At 39.3% G+C, this 14300-nt stretch overlaps 1 protein-coding gene across 9 annotated transcripts in view; it reads right to left on the bottom strand.

Annotated features, from left to right (window-relative positions):
- The window catches only part of Dgki (diacylglycerol kinase iota), a 452799-nt gene that overhangs the window by 171288 nt on the left and 267211 nt on the right, over window positions 1-14300 (bottom strand). For all 9 annotated transcript variants that reach the window (XM_036180454.1, XM_036180458.1, XM_036180455.1 and 6 more), the window contains 2 exons: window positions 10241-10314; window positions 8552-8663 (listed from right to left, as the gene is read on the bottom strand). In XM_036180454.1, the coding sequence (XP_036036347.1) occupies window positions 8552-8663; window positions 10241-10314 (186 nt within the window). The remainder of the gene's footprint in view (window positions 1-8551; window positions 8664-10240; window positions 10315-14300) is intronic.

Below are 14300 nucleotides of genomic sequence, written 5' to 3'. Positions count from 1 at the left end.
TGATAATGTTTAAATACAAAGAAAGTCACCATGGTATGTAGAACAATGCATACTGCCATACAGATGTAACTGTGTGTGAACCTCTGTGTGGGTTTCCATTTACTTTGTTATGACAAATCCCAGGAAAGAAGGTATTGATTCAATGACATTAAAAAAACTCTTAGAGAAATTATACCACTTGTAAAATATGTATGTTTTCAAACATAAAAACAAAGTCAAACCCACTGGAATATGAGTAACTATCTGTAAATGTTATGATTAGATCTGTTATTTTCACTTTAGTTCTTACACTTATGCATATCATAAAATGAGCAAACACTTAGCATTTCATTTTCTAAATAGTATAAGAGATCACATAATGTAGAAGGCTAAAACTTCAGCCTGGGAATCTGTGTATCTTTTTTCAGACTGAATAACCCTTTGCTTTCCTCATTCAGAAATGTAAAAGAACTTACACATTTTAATGTCAACTGACAGAGTGACCAATGTGCTTTCTTCAAAGTTGAGGAGCCTAAAATCAGGCAGAATTGCAAATGAGGGTCCCACTTCCTCCATGAGTCATGCTTTGAACTAAAGTTTTAAATTACTTAGAAATAAACTCAACATGAAAGGCCCTTCCCAACCATAATAGCAAAAAAAAAAAAAAAAAAAAAAAAAAAATTGTGGCAGAAACAAATACAAATTATAATGCCTGATTATGGGTTCTGTAAAACCCAAAAAGGCAATCAGGATACCCAGTACCCAATGAGGAATCATCTTAATTAGCAGGAATGCATCACAACCAACAGAGTCAACTGAAGATTTCTCTTTGAAGTTTGCAATTACAAGATAAACACTCTAAAAGAAAGGTTTTTTTTTTTCCTATTCCAGTAATTCAATTTAAAATTTCTTTCAAAAAACCAGTCTAAGTTTCCTATTGTTCAGATGTACTTAAATTATAAGCAATATACAAAAATATTTATTAGTTGATTGCATGTTCTTAAAAATATGTAGTCTTTAATGACTTCAGACATGTCAATCTCTAAGAAAAAAATAATTTGCTGCATAAAAGCTTGACCTACAAGTTAAGGTTTTAAATGATATTGAATATATTTTAAGTATACACACACACACACACACACACACACACACACACACACACACACACACATATATATATACAAAGAGTACACATACTTTCAAGTACTCATACCATTTTGTTTAGACAGCCATTTTAAACACAAACTTACCGTTTTACATAATTTACCTTCTTGAAAATATAATCAATAGACTCGCATCAATGAATGGAAAATTCAAGGACTAAACATAAAATTCTTACATACTAAATGAAAAAAAAAGTACTACAATACTAAACCATTGCATGAGTGATAGAGTTAGATGCGTGTGAACATTCATAAATACTCTACCAGGGTTATTTAGAGCACATACGGCATTCAGAGGTATACAGCTCTTAACGGAACACTTAAACAGTTAAGCCGAGTTAACTCCATTTTTCTAAGGCAGGATTTTCGGCCTTGGCAGCAACTGCAGTCACTAGAATTGGAGGTTCTATCACACACTTGACACTACCCCATGCAACACTGTGCTGTTCACACTGCGCAAAGAGGAAACAATAGTCGGCATGACTTTAGGATTCCATTTCCCCTTCATCAAATCTCATATATTAATTTTCTCCCCTTCCCATCCCCACTAGCAACAGGATGAGAGAGAAGGGGGTTTCATAGACCCACCGACACCATGTAACGTAGAGAGATTCCCTGACCTCCGCCATGCATCTTCAGTTATCATTTTGTGAGGATATGCTGCCTTCTTATGGGGATTCCAGAGCTCTGTTCCTTTGCAATGCTGTTTTATAGTTTCTGCCTTGTTTAAAGTATTCATCCTTTGACTTACTGCCCCAAGTCACCTCCTAGGATTCACTGATGCTCTTCTCCCTTTCACAGTGGGTCACTATGTCCAAATAACTCTGGGACTCACCAGTCCCTTTCATCTTTGTAGCACCTTCCTCCTCCACACTTCCAGTACATGCATCTTTTCACCCGACACTGACGCCAATGTGACGGTCTCTCTATTAAGCCCCAGCGGTAGAGATTCTGGATCCACCTCACATCAGCTTCCAGGCACAAGTCTGATCACGCCCAATCCTTTTGCCAAGGCACCCCCATCAACAGCTTAAAGGACTGTTTCTTCCCTGCTTCCCCCCTTGACTGCAGTTTTATTAATTGTAAGTCTCCTAAGCCACCACTTGTAGCTCTCCATGTACACGCGCTCTCAGGCTGGTTGCCCTGATAGGTCACCACATCCTAGAGAGTCTGCCTCGCCTAGAAATCTTTGCTGGGAGTATACTGAAGAGGCACTGTTGCTTCCAGTGCTCCTCTCTAGTTTTTCCCAACTCTTTCCTGGAAGTTGTTGCTTTATTCTTGGTCTTCCCTCCATCATGGATGGAGCTGTAAGCACCCCAAAGACAGGGCTTTTCTTTTGCCTCACTCCTTAGCCACTTAGCCAGTTTTACCTAGTAGCATGTTATTTATGTGTGTGGCCCTTGTGGATTCACTAATATTTATAACTGATGCTGAGTGGAAACAGAGGCTTTTTAATTATTCCTCTGAATTTACAAAATTGTGATCAATTAGAGGTGACCGTTGGTGTCCACTTCCTAAAATCCCCAGAAGTTGCACAATATCACACTTGTGTGTGTGTGTGTACATGTGCGTGTGCAAGAGAGAGGGGGTGAGATAGAGAGAGAACACCTGTATGGGTGCACAAATGCTCATGGAAGCCAGACATAGGTTGCACTGGATGCCTTCCTCTCTATTTTCTGAAACAGAGGCTTACATTGAGCCTAGAGCTCGCCCATTTGGCCCAACTGGCTGGCCAGCAGGGCTTATCAAGCCTGCTCTTGCTTCCTTTGCCCTAGAATTACAGGCACATGTTAGTGCACCGAACATTTTACATAGCTGGGGACTCTGAACTCCTGAGCCATCTCTAGCCTCCCACTCTCCTTGATTCATCAGTAAATTCACAGGCCCAACCAGACTCTAGGAGAAGACCACAGCCCCAAACACATGATGGGATATGTTTCTAAAAGCCCAAGTTCATTTTAAATCTACTCTCTGCCTGAGAATGCCCATGGACCAACTTGTTATTGTGAAAGGAAATAATGAAAATGAGAATGGGCCATACTGCATAAGTGTGCAAGTAAGCAACCAAACAGAAGGTGAGAAGGAATTTCCCTTTCTTGAGATATTCCAGTTGACAGATACAGGTCAGAACTAGCATGCTGCTATTTTGCAAGGCTCAATTATTATTGGATTCAGTATCCACTAACATTACAAAAAAAGGTTGAGCCACATACTATCCACTTTTTTTTCTGGAAGAAAATTATGGCCTACAAAGCAGACTGGAGTAAATAACCACAATTTGTCAAGTTCATAGACCCAACTCCAGGCTGAATTTTCCTTATCCATAATGTTTGGGTCAGAAATGTTTTGGGTTTCAGAGGTATTTCTTTTTCTTATTTTTGAATTTTAGAATATTATGTAGACTTCAGCAGTTGATCAATCCTGGTGTCAAAATCGAAAATGGTCTGAAAAATGGTTTTATTTGAAATGAACTACATTTAGACTCTGAAATGAAAAACATTCACACTTTGGACATTTGGACTAGGAGTACTTATCAATGCCATTTTATAAGGACATGCATGTGGGAGATAGGAACCAGAGAGGACCAAAGGACATCTTAAGTGATGCTTCAGGAAATTCAAACTCAAAAATATCACAAAACACTGGCCTGGTTTGATCAATAAATAAATGAGCTATAATAAGAGTTAAGGTGGAGCTATAGAGACTTGGTAAATTTGCCAACTGGTCATAAGAAGGCAAATACTGCTTAAGACACCAGAAAGGCCAAGCACCAGGCAGATAGTCGGTGCTGCCTGGATACACTGATTTTCACATAATATTAGTATGGTTTTCATTTATTAAAGAGAGTATATTGTTAAAAATCATTCTGAGATATTTGTGGGTTAGATAACATAATGTGGGATTCATTTATGGAGAAGGAGTTATGATTGTGTATGAGTAGCCAATATGAAGGCTGGGTGCTGTGATACTTGGGGCTTTATCCTATTATTTTGCCTGCTTTTTAGTTTATTTTATTATGTATATGCCTGTGTGTCTATGTCGGAATATGTGCATGTGAGTGCAGGTGCCCACCAAGGTAAGAAATATCAGATCCTCCAGTAGCTGGAATTTAAGTGGATGCTGGGAACTGATCTTGAGTCTTCTACATGATCTTAACCTCCAAGACATATCTCCAATACCTGTTTTGTCTACTTTAAACTTAAAATCCTCATTAAAATGAACATTTCAAAAAGAACATTTCAGTGTCTGGTAGATGGCTAAGTGGATAAACAGCTTGTCATGCAAGTCTAAAGACCAGAGATCAGATCCCAGCACCCATATTATATGCTGGGGCAGGTGCAGTAGCCTATTGGTGATCCACTGCTCAAGAGACAGGGGACTCTTCAGAATGAGCTGGTTATCTAGAGTAGCCAAATCAAGAAACTCAGGAGGCAGCAAGAGACTCTGCCTCAGGAAACAAAGTGGAGAGCAACAGAGGAAGACATCTAAAGTCAACCTCTGTACTCCACAGAGTCATGAACCAATGTAAACCCACACATGCAAACACTCATACACACACAGAGACACACAGACACACATACAAAGTTTAAAAATAAGTAAATAAAATATCTAAATAAGTCCTCAGAGACACTGAATAGAATGAAAACCCAGATCAGTTCACCAGAGCATCCTCTGTTCCCATGTTCTGGCCCTTTCTTTTTGCTTCATCTGTTGCCCCCTAACTGCTCATCTATATTTATGCACCATTAAACCACTTCCCTGCTGATGATTATGGTTTCTCACGTTTTCACATGTTTATAAATTCCCCTGTTTGCTGATTACTGAATCCCATTCATTTGGTCGACTGTATTTAGACAGTGAGGGTACATAGTGCTGTGACACAGATAGGTTAGATCTGGTACACTGCAGGGGTGGAAATCCACCATTTGCCTCTCCCACCCCTCTATTCTCCCTACTCTTCCTTCTGGCCTATCAAGCTGGTACATCTGGATTATATCTGTGGCTCCCCTATCTTCTACCCCCAGAGAAAGCCACTGGACTTTCAGCAACTGCAGTAAAGAAGCTGTCTTTGTAACAGAGCCCTTTTCCTAGTTACTTGGCAGGTTGGTATCTACAAGACTTCCCCTTCCTTGGTACCCTGTGTTATAAATGATGCTTATTTGACATTGCATCTTCACCTGAGGGTAAACCAGATTAATATGAGTAAAGAGTCCCACCATTAAGCTCCCAGTTAACTACTCAGTTTCTATCTGCTGCATCTCTCCTACTCAGATATTAATTATACAATCATAAACAAAACCACCACCACCCAAAAAAAAAGAAGAAAAGACTATATTAAGATCCTGAGGAAGATAAAGCAGAAGAAAACTAGCAATGGGACACCGTAAAGAAAGTACAAAGGTTTAGTGTTGCAAAAGAGGCAAAGGATGCTCAAAGCTCTGCTTTACTGCAGAGTACTTGAGCCAGGAAGCAAGCAAGGAAGGGGATAGTGCTGGAGAATCAAAGAGAAATCCCTGATTCTAGAGGCCAGGTGTGGTGGTTTAAATGTCCCCCAGAGATTCTTGTATTTTAGGACTTGGTCCCCAGTTGGAACTGTGTGAGGAGTTTATGAAATCCTTAGAAGGCACAGCTTTGCTTGTGGAAGCATGTCACTGGGGGCAGGCCTTGAGAGTTTGTATATCTGTCTTGCTTCCTGTTTCCTCTTTCTGTTTCCTTTGTAAGGATAAAAATGTCATTATCCAGCTTCCTGCTCCTACTGTCCTGCTATGCCTTCCCTGCCATGGTGGACTCTGCCCCTCAGAAACCATTAGCTAAAATAAACTCTTTCTTCTTTAAGTTGCTTTTGGTCATGGTATTTCAACACAGCAACAGAAAAGTAGCTATTACACCAGCTAAGGGTATAAATCTTGATCTTGAGCACAGAGAGAAAGCATGGAAAATTCTCTTTGGCCACTCAGGCCTTAGTAAAAAAATTATCATCACCAAGATAATTCCTGATCCCTTCTACCTCACAGGTAGCATATGAAGCTGTGGTATATGGTAACAACTCAACCAACTTTCACCGGATCAAGGTATAAGTAAGTGAGAAAAAATACAGGAGGGCTGTTTGGGGAGGTATATTATATACCAGCATAGCCTTGTCACTTCGAATAATTTTTCCTTGCACACATACTTTCTGAAGTTAATCCTGTTTTGTCCTTTTTATTAGCTTAGAAAGCCTTGGTGATAAAGAATGTCCTATGAACATCATCTCTCAAAAATAAATCCACAGCATACTTTCTTCTTTTTATCCAACTCCCTCCTTCTCAGAAGCTGAATTTTCAGCTTGCCTGCCCTGATATCTTCCCTTTCAAATGCTGATGAAAAGGTCAGTCTCAACTTTAGAGACATTATCAATTGAAATGACAGATTCTTGCCATATAGTCACAATAGGTTATTGTGCTAAAGTGCTTTAATTTGAGGAAGAAACCAATGTCACCCACAAGATGGGTAAAATGAGATCTATGTTAATTGTCAATTTGACAGTCTATAACCACCTAGGAGACATATTTCTGGGCATTCCTCTAGAGTAACTATCTTGTGATTACATTAATTGAGGTAGGAAGACCCATCTATAACCAGGGGCACCATTTGTTGGCTGGGATCCTGGAAAATATAAAGTAGAGAAAGGGGTTAAGTAGCAGGAGCATTTACTGCTTCCTTATTGCAGATGCAGTGTGACCAGCAGCATCAAGGTTCCACTGCCTTTGCTTCTCCACCATGATGGACTTTAAGCCAAAACAAACACTTTTCCCAGAGTTCCCTCTGCCAGGGGGTGCTGTGGATATCGCTCTGTGTAAATACAATTCTGATTGGTCAGTAGCCAGGCAGGAAGTATAGGCTGGACAAGCAGGGAAGAGAATTCTGGGAAATGGAAGGCTGAGGAGAGAGACGCTGCCAGCCACCACCATGACAAGATGTAAGGTAATGGTAAGCCACGAGCCACATGGCAAAGTATAGATTAATAGAAATGGGTTAATTTAAGATAGAAGAAGTGGATAACAAGAAGCCTGCCATGGCCATACAGTTTGTAAACAATGCAAGTTTCTGTGTGTTTACTTGGTTGGGTCTGAGCGTCTCTGGGCCTGGCAGGTGAGAGAGATTTGTCCTGACTGTGGGCCAGGCAGGAAAACTCTAACTACAAAGGGGTTTTATCCCAGCAATGGGAAAAGAAACTAAGACAGCTGTGTTGTTTATTAAAGCAGAATGCGACCTTCTGCTCTTTCACAGATAAGAGCTAGCACAAGCCCTGCTATCGCAAAGTTACAAGTGGGGGTTTTATTCTGATTTGCTGTACAAACTATGAGTTTATAAATAATTTATGTAATACAACATAAAATAAGTTGTTCTTATAATTCTTAATTGGTCAACGATAATTGAATAAGTTAAACTGTTTGGATGGACTTATACTACAAATCCAGTTTTTAATATAAATATACAATATTGAATATGAAGAGATATGGATACTGTAGCAATTGAACAGTACTAAGGTGAATATAATGGTGTCTTTCTTGTCTGTAAGTATTTTGTGGTAATCCATACACTCATCTCATGCTAAATAAACAAGATGAAATTTGATGTAAATAGCTAGCTTTTAAGTTAAATTTTCATTTCCTTAGTAAGGCAGGAAAAGCATCGATCGGTTGATGTGGTTTTATGTTAATGATAGCTTCATAAGCACAAAATGTCATATTTCCTAGAAAATAAAACAAAATCAAACTGATGTATTATTGAAGTTCAGATGATTATAAACAGATTTTCAGACTTAATTCATGTTTATCCTAAGCATTTCTGTACTATGTACAGTTTATCAGTTGGTAAACCAAGAGAAAAAAAATTATTTGAAAAATATCGTTTTCATACAATGTAGCCTGATCAGTTTTTCCTACACCCTATACTTCCCAGATCCTACCCACCCACCCAAATCCATACCCTTTCTCTCTTATTAGTAAACAAACAGACATTTTAAAACTACAAAGTAAAATAAAAAGAACAGCATGAAACAAACACTTAAAAAAAACAAAGAAAAACATGAGAAACAAATACAGATGCAGAGACACACAGATTTGCACACACACAGAGAAATCCCATAAAAACACAAAGCCAGAAACCATAATATATAAGAAAAGACCGGTAAGGTAAACAAAAAGAAAATGCTCAGATAAAGTATTATGAAACAAAAACCCTCCAAGTACTGTTGATTCGGTTTTGTGTTAGCCATCTACTGCTGGGCATGAGGCTGCCCTTGAGTGTGGTCTGTACACACAGTGAGATGCCATTGGAGAAAACTAATTTTTCATTTGTGAGCAGTTACAATATATTTGTAGCTTACACATAAGGGTTTTCAGTAAAATTGAGAAATTGCTCACCAAAGAGGCCATGGTGAATCCGATGACTTCAATATAGCCGTCATCGTGACGCTGGGGTTCAAAATCATGGTGATCTCCAGGGTTTCCCCAAGGCATTGTGCCAGCACAATATCTGCAGACAAGGTCAGCATCAGTTAAAGAGTCCTCATTCTTCTCCTGATTAGCTCTAGGAATTAACTGTGAGTTAAAGTATACATGAACCAAGGTCTCACAGAGTATGCTCATGACTACACAGGGGGTTTATGATTCTGGGTCAGTTTATAAATAAACTTTTAAAAATAATTTCTTGTGAAGCTCGATGATTATAAAATATAAGAACAGTTTGCTGTTCTTGATGCATACTGTCAGTTATAAAAAAATGAACTTATCTCCAAAATATCATAACCTTGCAAAAATAAGCCACAATTTTACAACAAAAGCATCCTGTTGTACCCATCTTTCCCTTCCATCATTATTTGCCAACCTTTCTCACTCTAGGGTTCATGTTTTCTACATTGTGAGTTACCTTTAATAATTTAACCATCACCTTAAATGAAGACAAATTCATGCTAATATAAAAGAGGACATGAACTAAGGTGGTAGCATTTACCACTACATATAAAATTAAGACAAGAAATTCCCACAGGAAAAGAATAAATGAAAATTACTTTGAATAAGTAAATAAAAGATAAGGAATAAACTATGCTAGGCATGGTGGGGTGTGCCTGCTGCTACAGCACACAAGAGGCTAAGGAAGAAGAACTGTGAATTGTCTAGAGAGATCCTCTCTCAAATGGAGATGAGAGGGGTGAGGCGAGGAAGGTAAAAAGCAAATAAAATTGTAAAATCGGAGAAGCAGACACATAAGAGGGGAGCATCCGGAGTAAAGAGGAAAATATGATAGGAGGCATTGCCAGCTAGTATTTTCTCCAAATCTGTAAGCCTTCTACTAAACCCACGCAGACCCATGCTCCTAAACAGGCTTGGGACTGAGTGTACTGAGCACTGCCAGGAGTGACCTGGAGACCTTGATAGGTTTTCCTAGATATAAATTTCTATAAATCTCTCATTGTCCTTGAATTAAGCAAAGGTCAGCATATCTGCAGATTGCTGTCTGAGTTGGTAGCAAATAATGAAGGGTAATAGGCCTGTGCCTTCTTCTAACATCTTGGCTTGGGAACCTAGAATCAAATTGTATGCCACTGAAGTGATATGCTTCTTCTAAAAATAGTCAGTCCTAAGTGTTCCTTTCTCATGGTGTGTAATAGTTCTAAAGAACATTTAAACCCTGTCTGTAACATGCCTCTCTGATGGGATTCTAGCATCTGGCAGAGAAATCCATACTCATGTGGCTGGATGCATTCCTAACAGCTTTGGAGAGACTGAAAGCAGGGTTCTATTCCCAGCTGCCTTCCTGGAGGCTGTGGGGTGGGTGTGGGGCAGTTACGAGAACCAAATGGCAATGTTCAAGAAAAGGGCCTGAGTCTCTCAAAGGCTGGGAGAATATCAATAATGAATTCTACATCATGGGCAAAATCTCCTACCACAGGGATCAAGTCAAGCAGGAGAAGAAAATCAGCAGACATGGGACCTTTGACAGGACATTAAAATTAGGGATTTCATGGGCTGGATGTTTCACTTATGAAATCTGATGCCCCAAGTCAAACAGAGTTTCCATCAAACAAAGGCAAAGGTATGAAAAGAGCTTACCTGGGTATATTTAAAAATACTATACACTGGAACTTCAGGTCCTGGATCTTTGGGGTGAGATCTGTCCCATCACACTGCAGCAACCAAAGCAGAGAAAGCAGGGCTTCTGAAGTAGTCATGAGTCTGAGAGCCTCATCCAAGAAAACTGGGTTGACAACAGCATAAGAGCATGGAATTCTTTCCCTTGCCCCCGAGGGAATGCCTGCTACTAGGACTGAAATTTACGCTGAGTCTAGTAGAACCAGGGCTTCACTTAGGTTTTGATCTGATTTTATATAAAATAAAACTTCCATTTGACCAGAACAAATTTTGCTGTTCCAATATTCAAAGCAGACACTGTTACCCATTGCCTTGAACTATTATGACACATTGAGACAGACAGTGCTAACATTTAAAGACTACACGCACTTCAAAAATGAAGTCTCCAGTGAAGTCAGCAGCATTCCCACTGTAATCAATTGATCCAAACACAGCATGAACATGGCCATTTGTTTTCTTTCCTGCCTGAGATAATGTTTATTTTGAAAACCAGGAAACATGTTTTGAATACATTATCTGAAAGATTTCCAGGAGTCTGTTCTAAATTGGTATCTCCTGTCCCAGATCCTCTTCTGTTTGCTACAGGGTGAAGCCTGTGTCCCAGGTGTAGGAGTTCACAAGCTCTTGTACAGATGTGACTGTGTATATTAACACTGGGTCAAGAAGACAAAACAGTGTCAAGTGATTTGCTCTCACAAGTCTAATCTCTTACCAAACTGGATGGCACTTCTGAGATTAAACTGTTGGAGTTTGGACATGACCTTAGTCTCAAGGGCCCCTTGACCATTGGCCTCAGTAGCCTTGTCCACAGCTTTCTTGATCACCTGATGTTTTCCCCAAGAGTTCTGTCCTCCAGTCAGTCTCAAAAAAGTCTCCATTCCCCTTTCTCCATCTCCACAGGTGACAAGGTCCAGAAGAGAGGTCTAATCGTAGTCAAGGACACAGCGCCACCATGGAAAGCCATCTTTTCGGCTGGCTTTCTCTCCACTCAACCCCTGCATGCCAGAATCCCGTTGGTTTATTTTCTTCGGGAAGGGGGCTAAAGCATTCCACAGCTCACCACAATTTGATAAAGATTCTTTGAGCAGAGTTTCACTCTAAGCATGATGATTTTCCAAGCAGTCTCGGTTGCTTTGAAGCACCACACTCTCCCCATCTGATCTGAATACACCTCAATTTTCATAAATGGACTCAAAAACAATTTCTGGGAAATCATATGACCCTAAGTTAAATAGTTCCAAAAGTAATTTAGAATGAAATCAAGTTCTAAATAGTGACCAAAGATGTTTTAGAGTACCCCCTATAATCTAAAAATCTTCCAAATCATTTAAGGGCTTTAAGCAGATGGATAGATGACTATGCCCATGAAGAAAGCAGAGTAATTTTATTTAAATGATCAAAGTTCAAGAGTGTAAACAACAACAACAAAAGCCTTACATTCAAAATATAGGGTGCTATACTCTGCTGCTACATACATTACAGAAAAAAATACTATAGTAAATACTACTGAACTTGGACCCAAACTCATTTTTAAATGTTTTAGCCTTTCCTCCTGGGAAATATGTCAGTAAGAATTCATCAAATTATTTAAAGATTTATATCATACAACATGTAATATTTTACTATTTTTACATATTTATTCATGAAAATGTACAGTTCTCTAGAACATCAGTAATCAGTGTTCTCCCTAATTCAAACACACAGAAGGGAAGACATCTGCTTGCAAAATATGGTTCTGTATCTATTCTCATGTGTTGATAAATCAAACAACGGACAATAAATTGTCTTATATGTCATGTTTTCTAAGTGCTTGGTGCTTTCTTGGTCTAGAATTATAACCACCTGACTTCCGTATTACATCCAAGACACTGACTTCATCTGTAACAAAGATAAGATGGTCTGTTTTATATACATCTGATATAGTTAGGCTGTGATGTATCCCTCAAAAAGGCCTTGTGCCCAAGCTGGTGGCACCACTGAGATGTGACTGGGTCATGAGCATGCTGCTGCTTTGCTGAGTTCATACTGAGTGAGATGTTGGGGGTGGGGCCTACTTGGTAGAAGTAGTTGACTCAGGGCTTGCCTTGAGGGTGCCTCTTGTCCTGGTCAGTCATTCATCAGTCAGCATCTCTCTCCTTCTTCTGCCTCCTCTTCTTTTCTTTCCTTCTTCTTCTACCCATCCTCCCTTCTTGGCCACCATGAAGTGAGCAGCTCTGCTCTGCTCCCCTATACCCCATCCCTTCCACATGAGTAGCTCTGTTCCCCTCACTCTGATCTCTTCCACCATGAGTCTGTGCCTCACCCCAGGGCCACAAACAACACTGTATTGTACAGGAGCTGAAATGCCCTGAAGGGATGCCAAGGTTAGCTAACACCAGCTATACTTAACCCTTGTCTTGGCTGATTTAAGGGGTTTGTCTTCCATGCATATTTTGCTAAAGGTGACGGACTTCATGTTATGATAAGCAATTGAAATCATACCATGTTCTGAGTACTCATGGTTACAATGAAAAGACTTAGAAACTCTACAATAAAAATTAGAAAGAGTTCCAAAGCAGGGTTCGTATTAATGCTGATACAGCAGCAACAGCATCTTCACAAATGTTTACCTATCAGATTTCTGTAATTTTTCCTCTTTTCCTCCTCTTTTGAGACAGGTTCTCGCCAAGCTGTCCAGGCTGGCTGCTGGCCTTGAATTTACACCCCTTCCAGCTCAGCCTTCCAAATAGTTGGGACAACTGACAGAAGCCACTGTGCCCAGCCTAGCATTTTGAAAACAAACTTTGTATCCTATAAGAATGAGTAAGTCATTTCTACTACATGAGCACTGTATGTACTAGTTTATTAACATTGGAAACATCATCAGTGCCCCCCCAAATATCATCCTATTACAGTCCTCAGTTGTTTTATTTTCAGTGATCATTTCTCTTTTTTATTTAATATAGAAGCAGTTAGCATGTTTTTAAACGTTTGCTGGACTTGGCAGTGCATGCCTGTAATCTCAGTACATGGGAAGGGGAGAAACAGATCAGAGGTTCAAGGCCATTTTAGCTAAATAGCAAGTGGGAGGCTAGAATGAGCTACAAGAGGCACTGTCTCAACAAAGAACCATCTAGAAGCAGATATATCTCATTTTTGTAAACAGAAATGTGGATATCATGAGTAGGACTGCCACTTCAATGCTAAAAACTGCTTTTCATTTTAACTGTCTCATTCTCCTATATCAATTTTCTAAATCTCAATAACCTAGTATCACATACCCTCTTTATTTTCGTATATATGTACACATACACATGCAGGAACACACACATGTTCTGTTTCATTACCTGCCTGGTGATAGATGAAGTCCCTGCCATATTTCTACATAGATGTATTTTTTTTATCATCCAGCCTCATTTTGATCCTTACAACAATGCAAATCAAAGCTATATTCATCTCAGTTATTACCAGAAACAGTTTGTTTTTCTTAACTGATTTATGATATATCAGAATGTACCACCTAGACAAAGATAATTTAATCTCTCTTTTGCCTCCAATAGAGATATAACCTGAGCTAGAGACTTAAAAAGAAATCGCAGGAAACATCCACTCAGGGTGAGGAACCTTGACCAGGCTGGAGAGCAAAGTCAGAATAAAATCATTGTTTGTTCTAAAAATGGAGACTCCTCAGAAAGATCTGGAACAATTGTTGGCTAAGTATTTTGTTTATCCTGGAAGAGCCAGCTCACAGCTTTTCTTCCAGGAAGATTTTCTGAATCCTATTCTAAGTAGGATAACAATTCAAACTGAAAGATGAAGTAGAGATTCCTCGTCAGAATGTGTTTGTATGTGTGTGAGTGGGTTGAATATTGTGCCCTCATGTCAGATGTTTATGATTGTCCAGTGTTCTGTATTATGATCAAATAAGGGCCTATGAGTCTGCAGTGATTATGTATCCTTCTCCAAGATTTCCTCAGGAGTGAAAAAAAAAGTCCTTATTTCACTCTAGCAACTAAGAAAGAGACTGAGAGACTGATATGGT

Source organism: Onychomys torridus, chromosome 3 (genome assembly GCF_903995425.1).
Source record: "Onychomys torridus chromosome 3, mOncTor1.1, whole genome shotgun sequence".
NCBI lineage: Eukaryota > Metazoa > Chordata > Mammalia > Rodentia > Cricetidae > Onychomys > Onychomys torridus.
This window is presented reverse-complemented; position numbering and strand designations above follow the sequence as displayed.